Consider the following 15,147-nt stretch of genomic DNA (forward strand, 5'->3'; position numbering starts at 1 on the left):
GACAGAGTCGGGGGGGTGGCGGGGGGCTTGGGAGCTGGGGCCAAGAGAAGCCACGAAAAGGGAGTAGGACTGGACCAAGGGAAGCAGACATGGTGGAAAATGGGAAAAGCGGAATTCTCCATAGCAATTATGGAAGCACAGGCTCCAGGCTTGCTTTATCAGCTTCCACGTGGGCAGCTTCCGAAGCTTCCTTCCTCTCCGTTCTCAGATCTTGAGCAGAAGGATGGCCTTCCCTTCTTAAACCCACCCCACCCCATGATGGGAGCCATATTTAACCAGGGGCCTTGCTGTGAGTCCTGGCTCTGCCCTTTCCTGTGACCTTGGGCAAGTATCTAACTCACCTGTGCTTGAGGTCCCCCCCACCCCCCCGCCAAGCCACAAGGAGAATAATACTCTCTAGGACCGTGGCCCAGATGAAGGAGCTGATCCAGGTGGAACACTAAGAACAGCGTCTGCCACATAGTAAGTGCTCGTTACATATCATCTGTTATTCCCATGTCAGCTTCTGAAGCTGCTCTGAAATGGAGAAGCTCTTAATGCTTGGCTACAGGAGCCCAAATCCTACCAGCTTTGAACTCCATTAGGAAAGCAGAGAGTGAACTGCTTTGCTCAGGCTGTGGGAAGTGGTCAGGACCCTCCAGCCCCAGAATACAGTCAGACCTCTCCCCAAACCCTCAGTCCCAAGTCTTACTTTGGAACGACCCCGGAGAGGAGTGCTGTGGGACCAGGGAAAAGCAGCAGACATCAGAGTCAGGGTGCAGGGCCCTACTTACCGTGCGTGGGCATACACCTCCACACGATCCTGCAGCACCCGAACGATGAGCCAGAAGTCAGGTACACAGGGCCCGGGGAGGCCTGACAGCGAAGGCTGTGGAGGTGCTGGCCCAGGCGGGGTCCGCAACGTGAAGGGAGCCTTCTCCCCTAGGGTCTCATTGGGACCCTCACTGTCTGAACCACTGCTGCCGCCATCGTAACCTGTGTCAAATGTGCTGAGGTTCAGCTCCTTCCTATGGCTCATCTGATCTTCCAAGTGTATCAGGCTTGATGGGCCCGGCTCCTTCACGTCAGTCCCTTCTGATGCCCTCTGCCCAGTCCTTCCACCATGCAGCCCTGCGTCTGCCTCCTAACAGCTTAGAGTCCTCCCTGCGTTGTCCCAGCTTACCCAGGTGGTCAGAGTCCACACTGCCCTGACTGGACATAAGGCTCAGCCCCCGGCTGGGCCCAGGCTGGCTCCCTGGGAAGAGACGGGAAAGGCCTGGAACCTCTGTTGATTTTGCTTAGGACCGCCCTCCGAAAATGGAAGCAGGGCCGGGGATCCACAAGTCCCTGGTCCTAGCCCCCAGACTTTGTTGCCCGAGTCCTCTCTTACCTCCCTGTGGCAGGCTGAGGAGGGTGGTGCCCTCAGAACCCTCTGGGGAGCCAGGGGCTTGGGGGCTGGCTGTCAGGGCCTGAGGGGCAGGAAGTCAGAACTGAATACAGGCCCCCCCCCACCCACCTCCACCCCCCGCCCCCATTCCCAGGTCATCCCAGGGAAGACTCACCTCCCCTTCGATGCCTTCAGCCCTGTCCTCATGGCTGTGCCAAGCCCAGGCTGCTGAAGGGGGCTCCCCCTGGGACGCACCTGGCTGTTGGCCAACTGCCACAAAGAAGAAGCCACTGTCAGGATCCTCAAGAAGAACATGGCCAGGGAGGCGCAGGCGGCGAAACTCCTGGGGAATCAGGAGCCAAGGTTACAGTTCGGGCGGGAGCAGCCCGCCCTATTCACGGCACCCCACACTTCATCAGACCCTCACAACTCCCTGGTGAAGCAGACACCGGCACCCCCACTGTTGAGGTGCACAAAGGGTCAGGGACTTGCCTAAACTTCAACAGGCCTAGTGACAAGGAGGGGAGCTGGGTCTCTTCCCACTGAGCTGGGCCTCCAGGCAGGGGTGAGGGACAATGTGGTGAGGAGGCTGTCCGGAGGGGAATGCTATGGACTCAAACCAGGAGAGGCCCTTCTACTTCTCTATCTGGAGTCCAGGGAAGAATGGGCCCCGGGATAACCGGGGGGTGTTCCAGGGACAGCATACCTCCTTGAATTGTGTGAGGGAACGTTCTGGCCCAAACACAAAACTCAGTGGCAGGGTCTGGCGAAGGCAGGTGGAGCGTCCAGGAGAGCTATGGATGTGGGCAGCTGCCCGCTGCAGCGCAGGGCTCTGGGGGATGCCCCCTCTTCGGAGGGCCCCCACCATCTCATCCTCCAGCAACCAGTGGATCTACAGTCGGAGAGCAATCCAGGAAGTGGCAAAGGGTACCTCCCTGCCGCTTGGGGCATTATCTCCCTCGCAGACCAGAAGACACTGCCTCACAGATTGAGGGTGGCCTTACTTTGATCGCGGAATAAAGGGGCTCCTTACCTTACTCATATGCTGGCAAGGGTATCAGTTAAAGTGTTAAGGGGTTGTCACCTAGCTTGGGGGAGGGAAGGCCCTCACCTCACTCATGGTGGTCTCAATAGCCAGTCTGTGGGGTGTGGCCAAGTTGGATAGTCCGGGGTGCCTAAGTGGAAGAAAGGTTTAGACGTTGGTTTCCAGAAAATAAAACTGACAGGGAGCAAGGAACTCTGCGAGGCGGAAGGGGAAGTACCTGTCTTCTTCTGGGGGTGGCAGTGGGGGCCCCAGGCCATCATCCGACCTTAAAGATGATGGCTGCCCTGGGGATCGTGGGAATGAAGCACTGCTTTCAGACGTGGACCTGAATAGGGTAGGAGCAAGGTCAAAGATCAGCAGCTACCCTCTTCCTAGGCCTCCTCAGCACTCCTTTCTTGGAATCCTTAAGGGGTCCTGAGTCCCCAAGTGCCTCTAGATTCCTTTAATGGGACCCTGCCCCAGCAAGGCCCAGACCCCCCCACCAAACTTGCTGCCACACCGGTGGTGCTGAGGGTCCGAGGTCGGGGGAAGCTCCACTTCCACAGGCAAGGTCAGCACAAAGACGTCCAGGGTAACACTGAGGTCCCTCAGGGGCACTCGGCCTCCAATGGGGGGGCCCTCCAGACTGGAAAGCACCTGGCCTGAGAGAGGGGGAAAGTCAGGGGTTGCTGGAGCCCGGGGATAAGCACAGACTTCAAGTCCTCAGTGCTAATGAGTTCTAACCATAGGCTCTGCCCCCTACCCACCACCATGCAGGCGGGCTGTACTGGGACCTGTGGCCTGTCCCCGGGCACCCTGGACTCACCCAGGCACGTGGGCAGGCTGCACACGGGTACTGAGCTGTGTTGCCCGTGCAGCCGCACGGAGCACGTGAGGTGCAGGAAGAGAGGCGGCAAGTCACGCACCAGGCTCTCGGGCCCCGTCGGTGAGTCGCCCCCCAGGATACTGAAGGAGTCTTCATCGGGATTCACGGTGTCTGCATCTGACAGTGAGGCGGAGTCGAGCCCCGCTGGCCCCAGGTCTGGCTCACGGCTCTCGCGGTATTCCACCTCGAGCTCTGGGTCACTCTCGGTGACCACACAGCAGGCTGACATGTCTCCTAGACAGGGATGCATGTCGTGGGCTTCCTGGGACAGGCTGGCAGTGGAGGGCCCCGAATCCCGGCTTGAAGCAGCCTTCCCACCTCTCCCCACCTGCCCACACACCTTCTTCTCCTATGAGCTCAGCCTCTGAGAACTCCAGGTCACTGACTTTTCTGTCTGCTGGGTCCCGGGGGCCCTCATCCTGAGCAAAAGAAAGAGACCGCTTTATCCACAGCTGGACGAGAGCCACCACAACAGGGCCTCCGAGAGCCAGGAGTCCAGAGGGTCTGGGTGGGCCCATGGGGCTATGGCTCGGGGGTCCGAGGGAGGGAGGGAGGAAGCCGCTGACCTCTCGCCGGCTGGATGGAGGGCAGTAGAAGAAGTAGTGTGGATTGGAGGGCACCGTGCGGAAGTGGAGACTGCTTATCTCCAGGAACTTCTCCTGTTTGGGGGTTAGAAGGAGCCTATTATGTCAGCCTGCCCTCGGCAGAACACTCCCCGCTAGCCTAGAGTAGACACCTATATACCCCGGTCCCAAGAGAGCACACGGCGCCCTGGGGCAGGCGGGCCTCCACCCTCCTCTTCCCCCAAGCGTCTCACCTGGATGAGGCTATGAAGGGCGTCATGTGCCTCTCCTCTGAGCTGGCAGACATCCGTCAGAGAGATCTCCAGGCTAGGGTCTGGGTTGCCAGGGACACGGCTGTTCTGAAACTCAGGCTCGCTGAGGTCCTCGGTCTCTATGCTGAGTGGGCAGGTTGGGGGTGAGGGGCGTTGAGGCATTAAGAGCCACCAAGCCCCGGAGGAGCCTGCGTCCCTTCTGGGAGCGGCCCACACCATCTTTGGCTCTAGCGAGGGTGCTTAGCACAACGGCACGGGCAGTGGGAGAGGCAAGGAGAACCACCCCACCCACTTTGGCTTGAACCCCCACGTCTCTTAATGACTGGACATTTCTGTGACACAGAGGAATGAGTAAGGAGGACTCTCACTTTCCCGACTCGGACCACCGGGTGGAGGGTGATCTCATTCACTGTGGAAGAACACAGGTGGAGAAGCAAGGTTTGGTGGGGAGAAAATGCACGGACTGGGGGGCACAAAAGGTGGAGGGTCTAGAGCTCCAGACAGGGAACTGGGCTAGAGTTCGGACCTGGGCGTCATCAGCACCTTCCTCCCTCCGCTTCTTTTGCTTCCCGGATGCTAATACGCTGCAGGGGCCAGACACACAGCTGTCTGCTCGCTTGCCTTTCTCCCTCCCCTCATCAGGGACTTGCTGGGCCCCTCAGGTGAGCTGGGGACTCAGCAGTGAGCGACACACTCTGAAACTCACGGAGTGGTTCCAGGGATTACTACTATTGCCCGAGTGTCCTCAGAACAAGCTTCTACTTTCACTGATGCAGCCGGCAACTCTCTAACCCTCACCCAGCTCAACATTCACGCCAGAACAGGAGAGACAGAGAGGAGACTGGTAAATGGGAGCAAGAAGCCAGCGACAAAGCAACCACCTCCCCGGTGTGTGGGCATGACCTTGCACAGCCCTACCCCTGGCTCGGAAGGTCTGTTTACAGGGGCCTCACGCAGCCCTGACACATCATTCTGGGACCATCCTAACCTGGACTCAGAAGCCAGGACAGCTCGGTCCTGAGGCTCAGGGCCCTCATCGATGCTGCTGCTGAAGGGCCCAGGGCTGAGAGGCCCAGGGCTTGGGGGTGCCTGGGGCAAACCCCGAGTATGGCCACACAGTGCAAGCAGGAAAGGGGTGATGTCTACTTCTTGTAGTAGCTCCTCACAGGCATCGACCGCTATCAGCAAGTCCTGTGAGGAGACGCTCTGTGCTTGCTGCAAGCTCCGGAACAGCCCTGAGGAAGTGGAAGGGACCATGACGGTCAAGCTCAGGAATGGACCCTCCTGTCCCTCTGCCCGTAATCCCGCAAAGACTCCTCCCTAACACTCCCTAACGTGGCCTCCTGCTCACCACGGACGTAGCATCGCTGTGCATGCTCCTGCAGCAAGGCACAATGGTTGGCTGCCTCCTTGAACCTGGGCTCCATCCAGGCTGAGGATGGGGAGGGCTGGTCGAGGAACTGAGTCCTAGGAATAGGAGGGAGGAGCAAGCTTGGCCGACTCTCCTAAGGGGTATCTCAGACTCCCCATCCACCCTCGCTCCCGTGAACTCTCCCTGCGTCTCTACTGAATATATTCAAGGCCCAGGAAGTTCAACTGATTTGCTGAAGGAAGCTAAGCCAGGAGCCGGCAGGACATGGACTGAGTTCCTGCCACTGATCATCAACCTGTCTATACCCCTGAGCATGGTGGTCATGAGCCCTGGCTGGGGGCCATGGTTGGGGGAGGACCTAGGTCAATACTGAGGGTATTCACCGGAAGATGAGGTCTCGGGGTGCCTGAGGGGGTTGCAGGCCAACCATTTGCTCTCTCAGCGCTTCCAGGGCACAGCTATAGATGTAAACAGGACACCGGGTCCGCGGACCATCTGCACCCTCCGTCTGTGGAGCCTGACGCCCAGCGTAAGCTTGTAAGTCCCGACGGAAAGGCGGGCTTAGGTCTCCTGGGTTCTGGGCAGTGTCTGTGGGAAGAGGTGTCACATGGTCTCCAAGCCTTCTATTTCTTCCCATTCCTGCTCCTGCTTAACTGACTTAAGAGTTAGCAGCCTTACCGCCGGCTGGGGTGACACTGAGCGTGGGGACCTGGGCCTTTGCAGCCCTCACCCCAGGTCCTCCCAGATCTTTCAGGCTGGCGGCCCCACTCCAATCCCCGAACTTAGGCTTTGTCTCCTCTGGAGAGGGTCCCTCCAGGCCACAGGCCCCCAGATGTTGGACATCTGAAGAGGAAAAGAGACAGAAGTCAGAGCTGCCTGGTAGGCTGGTGAAAGAGTCCAGGGGTTTGTATCTGGGGCTAGTGACAAAGGTGAGCAGGTGGTACCTGAGAAGGTAGCTGGGAGGAAAGTCAGAAACACATGCTGGGGAGTCAGAAGCCTTGCATAGCAGCGCCACTGAGGGGGCTGGGCAGAGATGAGAGGCTTGAGCGGCTCAGGAGGGCCTCCACCCTGTAAGAGAGAAACATCAGAGCAATCTGCAAGGGACCACCCAACCCGTGCTCCCTTCCTCCACCATGGAGTGTAGCCCTAGGTATAGCTTGGAAGATCTAAGACAAAGGGGAGTGACAGTACCCTGTCTCTGGCATCCCTGGTGGTAGAAAGTTGGGGCATGGATATGTGCTAACAGAAGGTCAGTGGGAAAACAGGCTCAAGGAGACAAAGCGGTGCTGACCAGGGTAGGAGGCGCTGAGTCTCCAGTGGCTTGGGTGCTGCTGACTGCTCGATCCTTTAGGATCCCTGGCTCCTCTGGACCTACAGTGGGGGTAGAGGTGGGTAGACGAGGGCAGGGCCAGCAGAGAGGCAGGGCTCTGAGGTAAAGAGACAGGGAGGCCAAGACCCAAAGACAGAAACCCCCCCAACTCCGAGGGGTAGGGAAAAGGGGAGCTGGGCCAGAGTGTGCTGTCTGGGGAAGAGGTGGGAACTCACCTGGACTGTGGGAGGCCCGTCGCAGCACCTCACTCAAGAAGGTGGCCTGCTCAGCAGCGGTCAGCGGGATCTCCCGGTCACTCAGCTCCTGCCCCAGGCAGCTGTGCAGCAGGCACAGCACCATGTCGTTGGTGGGACAGGGCCCCTCGGCGGGAGGGACGCCCTCTGGCTCTGCCCGACACACACTCCACTCAGCACTGAGAGCCTCCTGCTGCCCAGCACCCTGGCTCAGCCCTGACCATAGCGGCCCTCGTGCGGCCTCCAAGCCTCCTCCTGCCCCAGCGATCCTCTGACTCATGTGCAGAATCATCTGCTCTCTATGCTCTATCATTCCCACACCCACTGGCCCTGTGGGTCAGTAAGCAGGAAGTTCACCCACCTCTAGAAAGCAGAAGGAAGAACATCTGGAGCTGTTGACACTGAGGCAACAGTCCCATTAGGTCAAAATGGAAAGGGATCTCGTGGACACAGGTATCTCCTCCCTGGTCCAGTCCTAGGAGGGAGGGAAGGAAGACAAGACCCATGGTGAAACCCAGATGCCTCAGCTATGGCTGCCCCCCGCCCTCCACTCTCCTGCTCCACCCTGGGGGCCCCTTCCCCACTGACCATCAGAGACCCTTGGCTCTGGGAGCAGGGGACTCCATTCCTTGCTCTGGCACAGCTGTATCAGGTATTCAAAGCTCAGCATGGAGCCTATGCACGCAGCATCCCGAGGGTGGAGCTAGGGCATAAACAGCAGAGGTTAGGGATCAGCCTGCCCTAGGCCTGAGGACTCTGGTGTCCAGCTCTCCAGGAAGCCCACACAGAGACGGGCAGAGCACAGAGCTTCAGAGGGCCCAGGAAGTGCACAGGCTGTGGTACTCCAGAGGGGACGGCGCCTGCCCTGGTAAGGTGTGGGGGGGTCCTGCAGGGGTCACTCACAGCTCGAGGGATCTCGGAGTATGTCAGGTCCTGGAGATGCTTCCAGCTCTCAGGGCCGGGTCCCACCCGTCCATACTGAGGCTCCACCCACACCTCAGTGACCAGGTTGAGCTCTGAGTCTCCTTCCAGGGCCTCCACCTCCACGTCGTTGTCGTCATCTGTGGAGAAGCTAAAGGAGGAGGAGCCCTGAGCCTGGCAGACAGGAGAGTCCAATCCATAGCTGAGTGGCAGGGGGTCAGTCCACGCGGGGAGCACAGGACGGACGAAACTCCCACGTGGCCCTTCCAGACCAGCGTCTGCCTGAGGAAGCATCCCCAAACAGCACCCGCTACCCCAGCTCTCTAACAGCCCAGGAGACAACTTCAGGGGCAGTAGGGACAAGTGGGAATGTGGAGAGAGGCGGCTCCCAGAGAGGACCTGGGCCTCACCTGTCTTTGGTGGAGGTAGAGTGTGGGGGGAAGAGAATGTACTGGACAACGCAGGTGTGCTTCTCTTCGCCTGCAGCCTGCCCCAGGGGCTCGTTCTGGGGGCAGAACGGGAGATCGTGGGCAAACGTCAACCAGGCCAGCTCGGGCCCTCAGAACCCTAGCCTCCACCACATTGTCCTGGGACTGGCCTCAGGCTTTGGGTCCTCTGACCACAGGGTCTCCATGAGGCTGAGTTTACAGCAGTCGCAACCCGGCTGAGAGGCAAGTGTCCCTCGGATGACGGGCCCTGGTGGGGAGGCGTCACGAGGGACGGCACATACCTGAATTGGAAGCTCCAGGACCATGTTGATGATTCCTTCCCCACTGCAGGCGAAGTGGAAGCCTTCGGAGAGTCGGACTCTGAAGCCCCGCAAAGGTGGGGGTGGGGACGGGATGAGATGGGGGAGAGACACTCAGAGTCCATCCTCCTGCCCCTCATGCTACTTATGTGACCACTTCCAGCAGCCATCCAGGCAGACTTGTCTGCTGGCAGCCCTGCTCAGACCACTGGTGCCTCAGGTGCAGGAAGGTCTAGCTGCACAGGCCACGGTAAGTCGACTGTGGCAGGTGCGGGAGGCGAGGGAGGGCAGTGGCAGGCGCTGCTCTGCGCTAAAGACCGCGCATAATGGCGGCGGCGGCACAGGGGCTCAGAGAGGGCCAGGGTCTGACGTCGGCTTTCTGCCAGGGCCGAACCCAGAGTCTACACCTGCTCTCTCCCTGCCCCAAGCTGCCCGGCGGGGCCCGGGTGACGTACTCAGTGAGGATGGACAGGAGCTGTGCGATGGCGCTGAGGGGCAGCGCGGGGGCCAGGCCCGACGGGACGCTCCAGAGCCAGCGCTGCTGGTAGAGGTAGCGGGACAGCGACGCCAGGCTAGAAGAGGCTGAGCGGCCTGACACCAACGGCAGTGGCCCTGGTGGCTCCAGTGTCAGTAAGAAGGGTGCCCGGTAGTCCAGGGGCAGCTTCTCATACCTAGGCAATAGAGGCAACCCCTCGATCTCCACTTGGACCCAGCTGAGCCCCAGCCTGAGCCCCAGCCCGGGCCCCAGCTTCTCCACCAACCTGATGAGTAGCTTGTCCAGGGGCTTATGCAGGACCACAAGGCAGGGCCGGTCGGACAGGGCCTGCTGCGGGCCCAGCATGGGGGGGGACTTGGAGGGAGAGCTGCCCCCACCAATGCCCCCCAGCCCTTTCCGTTTGACCTTGGGTGTTGGCTCCTTGCTTTGCACCCGGTGGGGGAAACGCAGCCGCAAGATCTCTTCCCGTAAGCCTGACACAATCTGGGGGAGAAATGTGATCAGATCCTCTTAACCCCATCCCCTCTAGGTCTGGGAGAAGGGGCCCCCAGACAAGGTGAGAGAGCCCTCTACTCCAAGCGTTCCTTGATCTGGGGGCTCCTCTCTCCACTGGCCCTGGCCCTGTATGGTGTGGGGAGAAAGAGTCAGTCTACCCTCCAGGGCTCCTGGGTCTGGGAGTCAAGTCAGGGCCCAGCTCACCTTATGTCGGGCCTGGGCCGGTGTGCCGATGGGAAAACCCAGGCGAAGGACCATGCACGGGGCCTTGGAAATGATGCGGACCATGTAGAAGGAGGAGGGGGGCTGGTCAGGGGCACTAGGAAGAGATGGGGGTCAGTGAGCAGCTCTAGGCTGTCAGTGGGCTGAGAAGGAGCGGTGAGGTCTGGGGTTAGAGCAAGAGATGTGGGATGCGGTGGAGGGGGAGGAGCGAGGGCCCATCGCTTTGCACACCTGGACAGCAGCTTCACATAGGAGTATCCCTCGACCAGCACGAAGCTGCTCCAGTCCCGAAGCAGAGAGGTCAGCGAGGAGTGCGAGATCCTGCACTGCACGGTGCTGTAGCGACCGTTGCTGCCGGGGGTGTGCAAGTGCTTGGGGATGGGTCTGGAAGAGTGGTGTGGGCTGAGGTCAGACCTCGCAGCCCCAAGCTTGGGGGCAGAGAACAGACTGCTGTCTCTCTCTGCCAGGTCCTATCTGAGGATGTGGGCGTGGGTAACCCGGAAGGCTGGGGAAGGGTCGTCATTTTTCCTTGGCTGCGGCGGGTGAGGGCTCATCTGCTGCCCCCGCCTTCCCCAACCCTCCCTGTCCCCTCAGCCCACAGAGGATACCCACGTGTCGTGCTCCAGGATGAGCACCAGGCGATGCATGTGCAGCCAGCGCTGCCAGGAATTGGCATCCATGGACAGCACCGGCTTCCAGTAGGCCGCAAACTGGGCATGGGAGGAGTCGGACCCACTGTGCTGAAGGGAGAGCACCTGGGGATGGGAAGGACTGCCCTGTAGGAGGAGCATTCGTGGAGAAACACGGCACGAGGCTCAACCGGCAAACAGGACGGTGGGGTCCAGGGGTCAGAGAGGAGCTCCCAGCTTGGGACAGGAGCAAAACACAGAGGCCTCCAGGACGAAGGCCAGATTGGGAGGAGCCCAGAGACAGACTGGGTAGCCCTTTAAGCTAACCCCAGGCAAAGGGTGGGGCGGCTGCGTGCTAGCAAAAGCTGCGCCTGGCGGTGCAAGGCTGATGTCCTTGGGCCGCGGGTGAAGTGAGCACAGGACAAAGGAAGCTACGGTCTTTAGGCAGTGCACAGTTCACGGTGGCTGGCACTGGTGGGAAATGGGTGAGGATGCGGGGAGAGGCCAGAATACTCCACATGGAGATGGGGCGAAGGGGCTCATGGGAACCTCTGCGTTCTCCAAGTCTATGTCTGGCACCGGGGGTCTGCTGAGGACAGCCTCTCTCTATAGATCCTTCTCTGTCAGGAACTTGGAAGGAGGGAGGAGAATTGCTCTCAAGGCTAAAGCTTAGGAATTCTGGTTTAGGAAAAAGGAAGGTGGGAAGGAAAGGAAAAGAAGGTGGCTCTGGGTTCTAGAAGCCCAGAGGGAAGGAAAAAGAAGGTGGCTCTGGGCTCTAGAAGCTGTGCTAGTCTGAGCTTGGATGGGTGTGGAGGGGGGCTGCCGAACATGAGAACCACTCACCGGGGTGGCGGAGCCGGGCGGGATATAGAAGAGCGGCACTCCGCTTTTGGTGCTGTCAGGAAGCGTGAAATGTTCTGGGACTGAAGAGAAAGACTGAAGGTGGGCTAGCATCTGGTCCGTCTGGTTAATGCTGCAGAGCAAGGGTCAACCCTGAGCCACCCCTGACTCCAGTGGGCACAGAGGAAGGGAGCCCCAGGGGGACGTGGGATCCTGGACACAAGCCTGGGCCTCAGGGGGGCTCTCACCAGCTCCCAGTTTCACACCTCTGTCTCCCCACACAACAAACAGGGCATCACTCACTGAGTGGTGACCTCATTCACCTCTGCAGCGTGTTCCAGAACCGTCGGATAACGTGGGTACGATAGAGTGAGCGAATGGGTTGCCTTAGTGCACAGGACACGTCATGCAGAATGTCATAGCCCCCTTCCATTGTCACTTCCACCCGTGTTCCTCGAGGGCCCTCAGGCTCCAGGGGCCAGGGCGCCATAGCCACATACTCGATGCGCATGTTGTGTTTCCACAACAGCACGAGCTTCACCTCCAGCTGAGACCCTCCTTCAGGGGAATTAGGAGACTAGTTAGGGGAAGAAGGGCACAGGACTCCAGCCTGGGACTGAGTTCTATCCAAAACCCCCACCGACCTCCTGGAACTCTAGCCTGGCTAAATGTTCCAAGCCTAGTTCCAGAGATTTCAAGCCTAGAGCCTGCCAACTGCCACAAACAGAAGTTTGCAGCAGTGATGTGAAAACAGAGTCAAGCTCAGGACACCACACCACCCTCCGCTGACCCACCCCTGGCAAAGATGGAACCGGGAGGCCAAATGCTAAGAGAACGAGGCCCTGAAGGCAGCTCAAAACCCACTTGTCTCCAATGACAAGCAGAATCTCACGGGTGATACCCAGGCACCTTCCGCTTGGTCTGGCAGGTCTGAGGCTTGCGAGATGGGGCAGAGCCTAGCGACCCTCACCTTTGGCCAGTGTGACCTCTCGGACACTGTAACCCTCTCGAAGCCGTACAGACACTGTGCTGACCAAGTCAGCAGGCACCTCCTTCTCGGTGTGCTTCTTCCGACGTAGAGCCAGGGCAGGGTTGCTGCTTGCGGAGACCAGGTGCTCATTGAACAGGCGGTGCTGAGAGCCTAGAAGACCAGCGAGGTGACGGAGGGGCGGGTGGCTATCCGTGAGCTGACAGAGAGCTGGGGGGTTGGGGGGGGCGCTATGCTGCCATCCCAGGGGAGAGAACCGTGCCAGAACAGTCAGCCCCAGGCTCGAGCTCAGGCCCCCCAGGGATCCCTTCCTGCATCACTTCCATGTCCATGCTACACTCGCCAGCCCCCAACCCCTGGCCCCAGTCTGCCCCTCACCGCAGTAATACTCGGGGTTCAGGGCTTCTCCACTGCGCAGGAAGGAGTAGAGGAGGAATGCCCGGTGGTAGACAGTCAGACCCAGGCTGCCTGGTTCTGGCTCAGGACAAGTGGACAGGTAAGAACCAAATGTGGCCATTGCGATGAACTTCATCAATTCCACGTTGGGCACATGGCCAAAACTGCAGTCATAGGAGTAAACTCCTCCCACCTAGAGGAAATGAGCAATAAGAGGCCTACCTCCAAAACAGGCACCCGAGAAAGAAGTAAAAATAGGAGTGGAAGAGACTGGGCCGGTGGCTGTTCCCACCCCTGGGGACCACAAAGCAGGAAGTGGGTCAGTGTTCTCCCAGGACAGACCACTGCTCTGCAACTTTCCTTCCCTGGGCCCCTGGCTGAAGCCACACCCTTTTGCAGGACATCAAACGCCAGACTGCACCACTCACTAAAGATTTTGAGAACTGGTTCACGGGCTTCCTGTTACCATCGGAGAGACTTCAGTGTCTCTAAAAAAAGGGCTTCTCAAACCTTAGGGTATGTACAAAACACCTGGGGATTTTGTTAAAAATGCAATAGGTCTGGGGTGGGCCTAAGATTTTCCATTTCTAACAAGCTCCCTGGTGATGCCAATGCTGCCAGTCCATGGACCATATTGTGAATACTAAGCCCGTAGATCAGAGATTGGCATACTACTACATATAACCTGTGGGCCAAATCTAGCACATCACCTGTTTCTGTAAACAGGTTTCACTGCAACACAGCCACGCCCATTCATCTTGTCTATGACTGCTCTGACACCACAAGAGCAGAGCTGAGTAGTTGTGATGACCGTATGGCCAGCAAAGCTTAAAATATTTACTAGCTGGCCCTTGACAGAAGACGGTGACAGGCCAACTTGAGATGTTCCATTCAATTCCTTGACCTCTCTGTTCCTGAACCCTCATCTCCTGGAACTCCCTCTATTCCACTCACCTGCCCGCTGCCTACACGCTGGCCCTTGGCTTCTCTTGGACCCACTTCATTTTTGCAATTTCAGTTGCCACATCCTACCAATTGCACACCATTATACCCCTCTGGATTTCTTCCATCCTTCGCCTGCACTCTCTGACCTCATTAAGACTGCCGGCCTTGAACCTCTGCTCTCCAAGTCTATCCCTGGCCCTCCTGACCGGACTCTGCTTTGACCTCCAAACCCCAATGAGGAGCACAACCTATCCACGGGATCCCAACCGGAGAAAGGTGCACCGCTGTCTAGGGTGGCACCACACGGGAACACGGGACACCCAGCCCAGCAAGTCCTTCAGGGCTGTCCTCAACACAGTTCTCCCCGATGCTGGCCGCCCCTCCTCACAGTACTCCCCCGCACCTTCTCCTTCAGAGAGGGACGGGAGGCCCTCGGTCGAATTTATCCCTATCATCACTTCTATCCTTCTAGTTTCAAAGGAAGAAAGGACTCCTCTCCACTCCCAAAGGGTCCCTCGATCTACTTTGAGGCCGCGCCCTCTTGTCAACGAAGAGACTTCACTCCATCAGGCTTCCTCTTCTTTCCCTTATTTTCAAACTCTGCTTCCTCACGGGTTCTTAGAAACGGGCTGAAAGTCTCTAGCTTCAAAACCAAACCAGCAGAACAAAGCACCTGCCTCTTCCGCCCTGCACTTCCCTCCAGCTTCCATTCTCTCCTGCCCCCACCTGATCTGAATAGCCACAGTCCTTGTGTCTGCTTGTCTCCGCTTCCTTCTCTCCCACCCACTGCAGTCACTTCCCTTTGCCACCTCTTCACCGAAATGGCCTGAAAAAGGTCCCGGTGGCCTCTTCATCACCAAATCCAGAGGGTGCTTTCCACTCCTCATTTTACCCGATCAGTCTGCTGCCTCTCACACTGCTAGCTGCTGCTCGGACTTCTCTGACATGGGAATCTCCTGGTTCTTGTCTGATTCTTTCCCTTCCTTCTTTGCTGGGCCCCCTTCTTATGAAAAACTTCTCAACACTGGTATTACCCAAGCTTCTTCAGGGGCCCTCTTCTCTGCTCAACTGCCATCTGCAGGCTGACAAATCCTAACTCTCTCAACTAGTGCTGTCTCCTGAGTACCAGATCTGCATATCCAACTGCTAACTGCTATGAAAAGCAGCCGTCTATGACATAATTATGCACTCTGCTGAGCACTTTAAATGCACTGTCTCACTCTACGAGGGAGGCACTGTTATAATCTCCACTTACAAATGAATCCGACCAAGAATCAAGTGATGTGCCCAACGTCACCCAGCTAGTAAGTGGAGCAGGCAGGTCTAACTCCAAAGGTGATGCTTTCTGCTGCTTTCCTGTTGACCCACAGATGCCTCAAACCCAACACGCACACACCTGGTTTGATCACCTTGTCTTCATT

The 15,147-nt window shown here is 58.4% G+C and overlaps 1 protein-coding gene across 1 annotated transcript in view; it reads right to left on the minus strand.

The window, feature by feature from the left end:
* Positions 1 to 15,147, minus strand: part of SZT2 (SZT2 subunit of KICSTOR complex) — a 50,317-nt gene that overhangs the window by 18,231 nt on the left and 16,939 nt on the right. The window contains exons 8-40 of the mRNA XM_025856197.2: positions 12,764 to 12,974; positions 12,368 to 12,538; positions 11,721 to 11,955; positions 11,401 to 11,530; positions 10,541 to 10,683; positions 10,160 to 10,312; positions 9,911 to 10,025; positions 9,477 to 9,694; positions 9,171 to 9,386; positions 8,698 to 8,776; positions 8,378 to 8,472; positions 7,950 to 8,118; positions 7,635 to 7,749; positions 7,408 to 7,521; positions 7,029 to 7,199; positions 6,775 to 6,854; positions 6,428 to 6,551; positions 6,162 to 6,326; positions 5,867 to 6,071; positions 5,463 to 5,578; positions 5,100 to 5,346; positions 4,094 to 4,235; positions 3,843 to 3,935; positions 3,617 to 3,695; positions 3,217 to 3,510; positions 2,911 to 3,052; positions 2,629 to 2,736; positions 2,478 to 2,541; positions 2,073 to 2,258; positions 1,542 to 1,709; positions 1,370 to 1,448; positions 1,163 to 1,234; positions 774 to 975 (exon numbers count right to left, since the gene is read on the minus strand). Of these exons, the coding sequence (XP_025711982.1) occupies positions 774 to 975; positions 1,163 to 1,234; positions 1,370 to 1,448; positions 1,542 to 1,709; positions 2,073 to 2,258; positions 2,478 to 2,541; positions 2,629 to 2,736; positions 2,911 to 3,052; positions 3,217 to 3,510; positions 3,617 to 3,695; positions 3,843 to 3,935; positions 4,094 to 4,235; positions 5,100 to 5,346; positions 5,463 to 5,578; positions 5,867 to 6,071; positions 6,162 to 6,326; positions 6,428 to 6,551; positions 6,775 to 6,854; positions 7,029 to 7,199; positions 7,408 to 7,521; positions 7,635 to 7,749; positions 7,950 to 8,118; positions 8,378 to 8,472; positions 8,698 to 8,776; positions 9,171 to 9,386; positions 9,477 to 9,694; positions 9,911 to 10,025; positions 10,160 to 10,312; positions 10,541 to 10,683; positions 11,401 to 11,530; positions 11,721 to 11,955; positions 12,368 to 12,538; positions 12,764 to 12,974 (4,901 nt within the window). The remainder of the gene's footprint in view (positions 1 to 773; positions 976 to 1,162; positions 1,235 to 1,369; positions 1,449 to 1,541; positions 1,710 to 2,072; positions 2,259 to 2,477; positions 2,542 to 2,628; positions 2,737 to 2,910; positions 3,053 to 3,216; positions 3,511 to 3,616; positions 3,696 to 3,842; positions 3,936 to 4,093; positions 4,236 to 5,099; positions 5,347 to 5,462; positions 5,579 to 5,866; positions 6,072 to 6,161; positions 6,327 to 6,427; positions 6,552 to 6,774; positions 6,855 to 7,028; positions 7,200 to 7,407; positions 7,522 to 7,634; positions 7,750 to 7,949; positions 8,119 to 8,377; positions 8,473 to 8,697; positions 8,777 to 9,170; positions 9,387 to 9,476; positions 9,695 to 9,910; positions 10,026 to 10,159; positions 10,313 to 10,540; positions 10,684 to 11,400; positions 11,531 to 11,720; positions 11,956 to 12,367; positions 12,539 to 12,763; positions 12,975 to 15,147) is intronic.

This window comes from Callorhinus ursinus, unplaced genomic scaffold, assembly GCF_003265705.2.
Source record: "Callorhinus ursinus isolate GAN/ISIS: 27379988/994484 unplaced genomic scaffold, GSC_fseal_2.0 scaffold18, whole genome shotgun sequence".
Taxonomy (NCBI): Eukaryota; Metazoa; Chordata; class Mammalia; order Carnivora; family Otariidae; genus Callorhinus; species Callorhinus ursinus.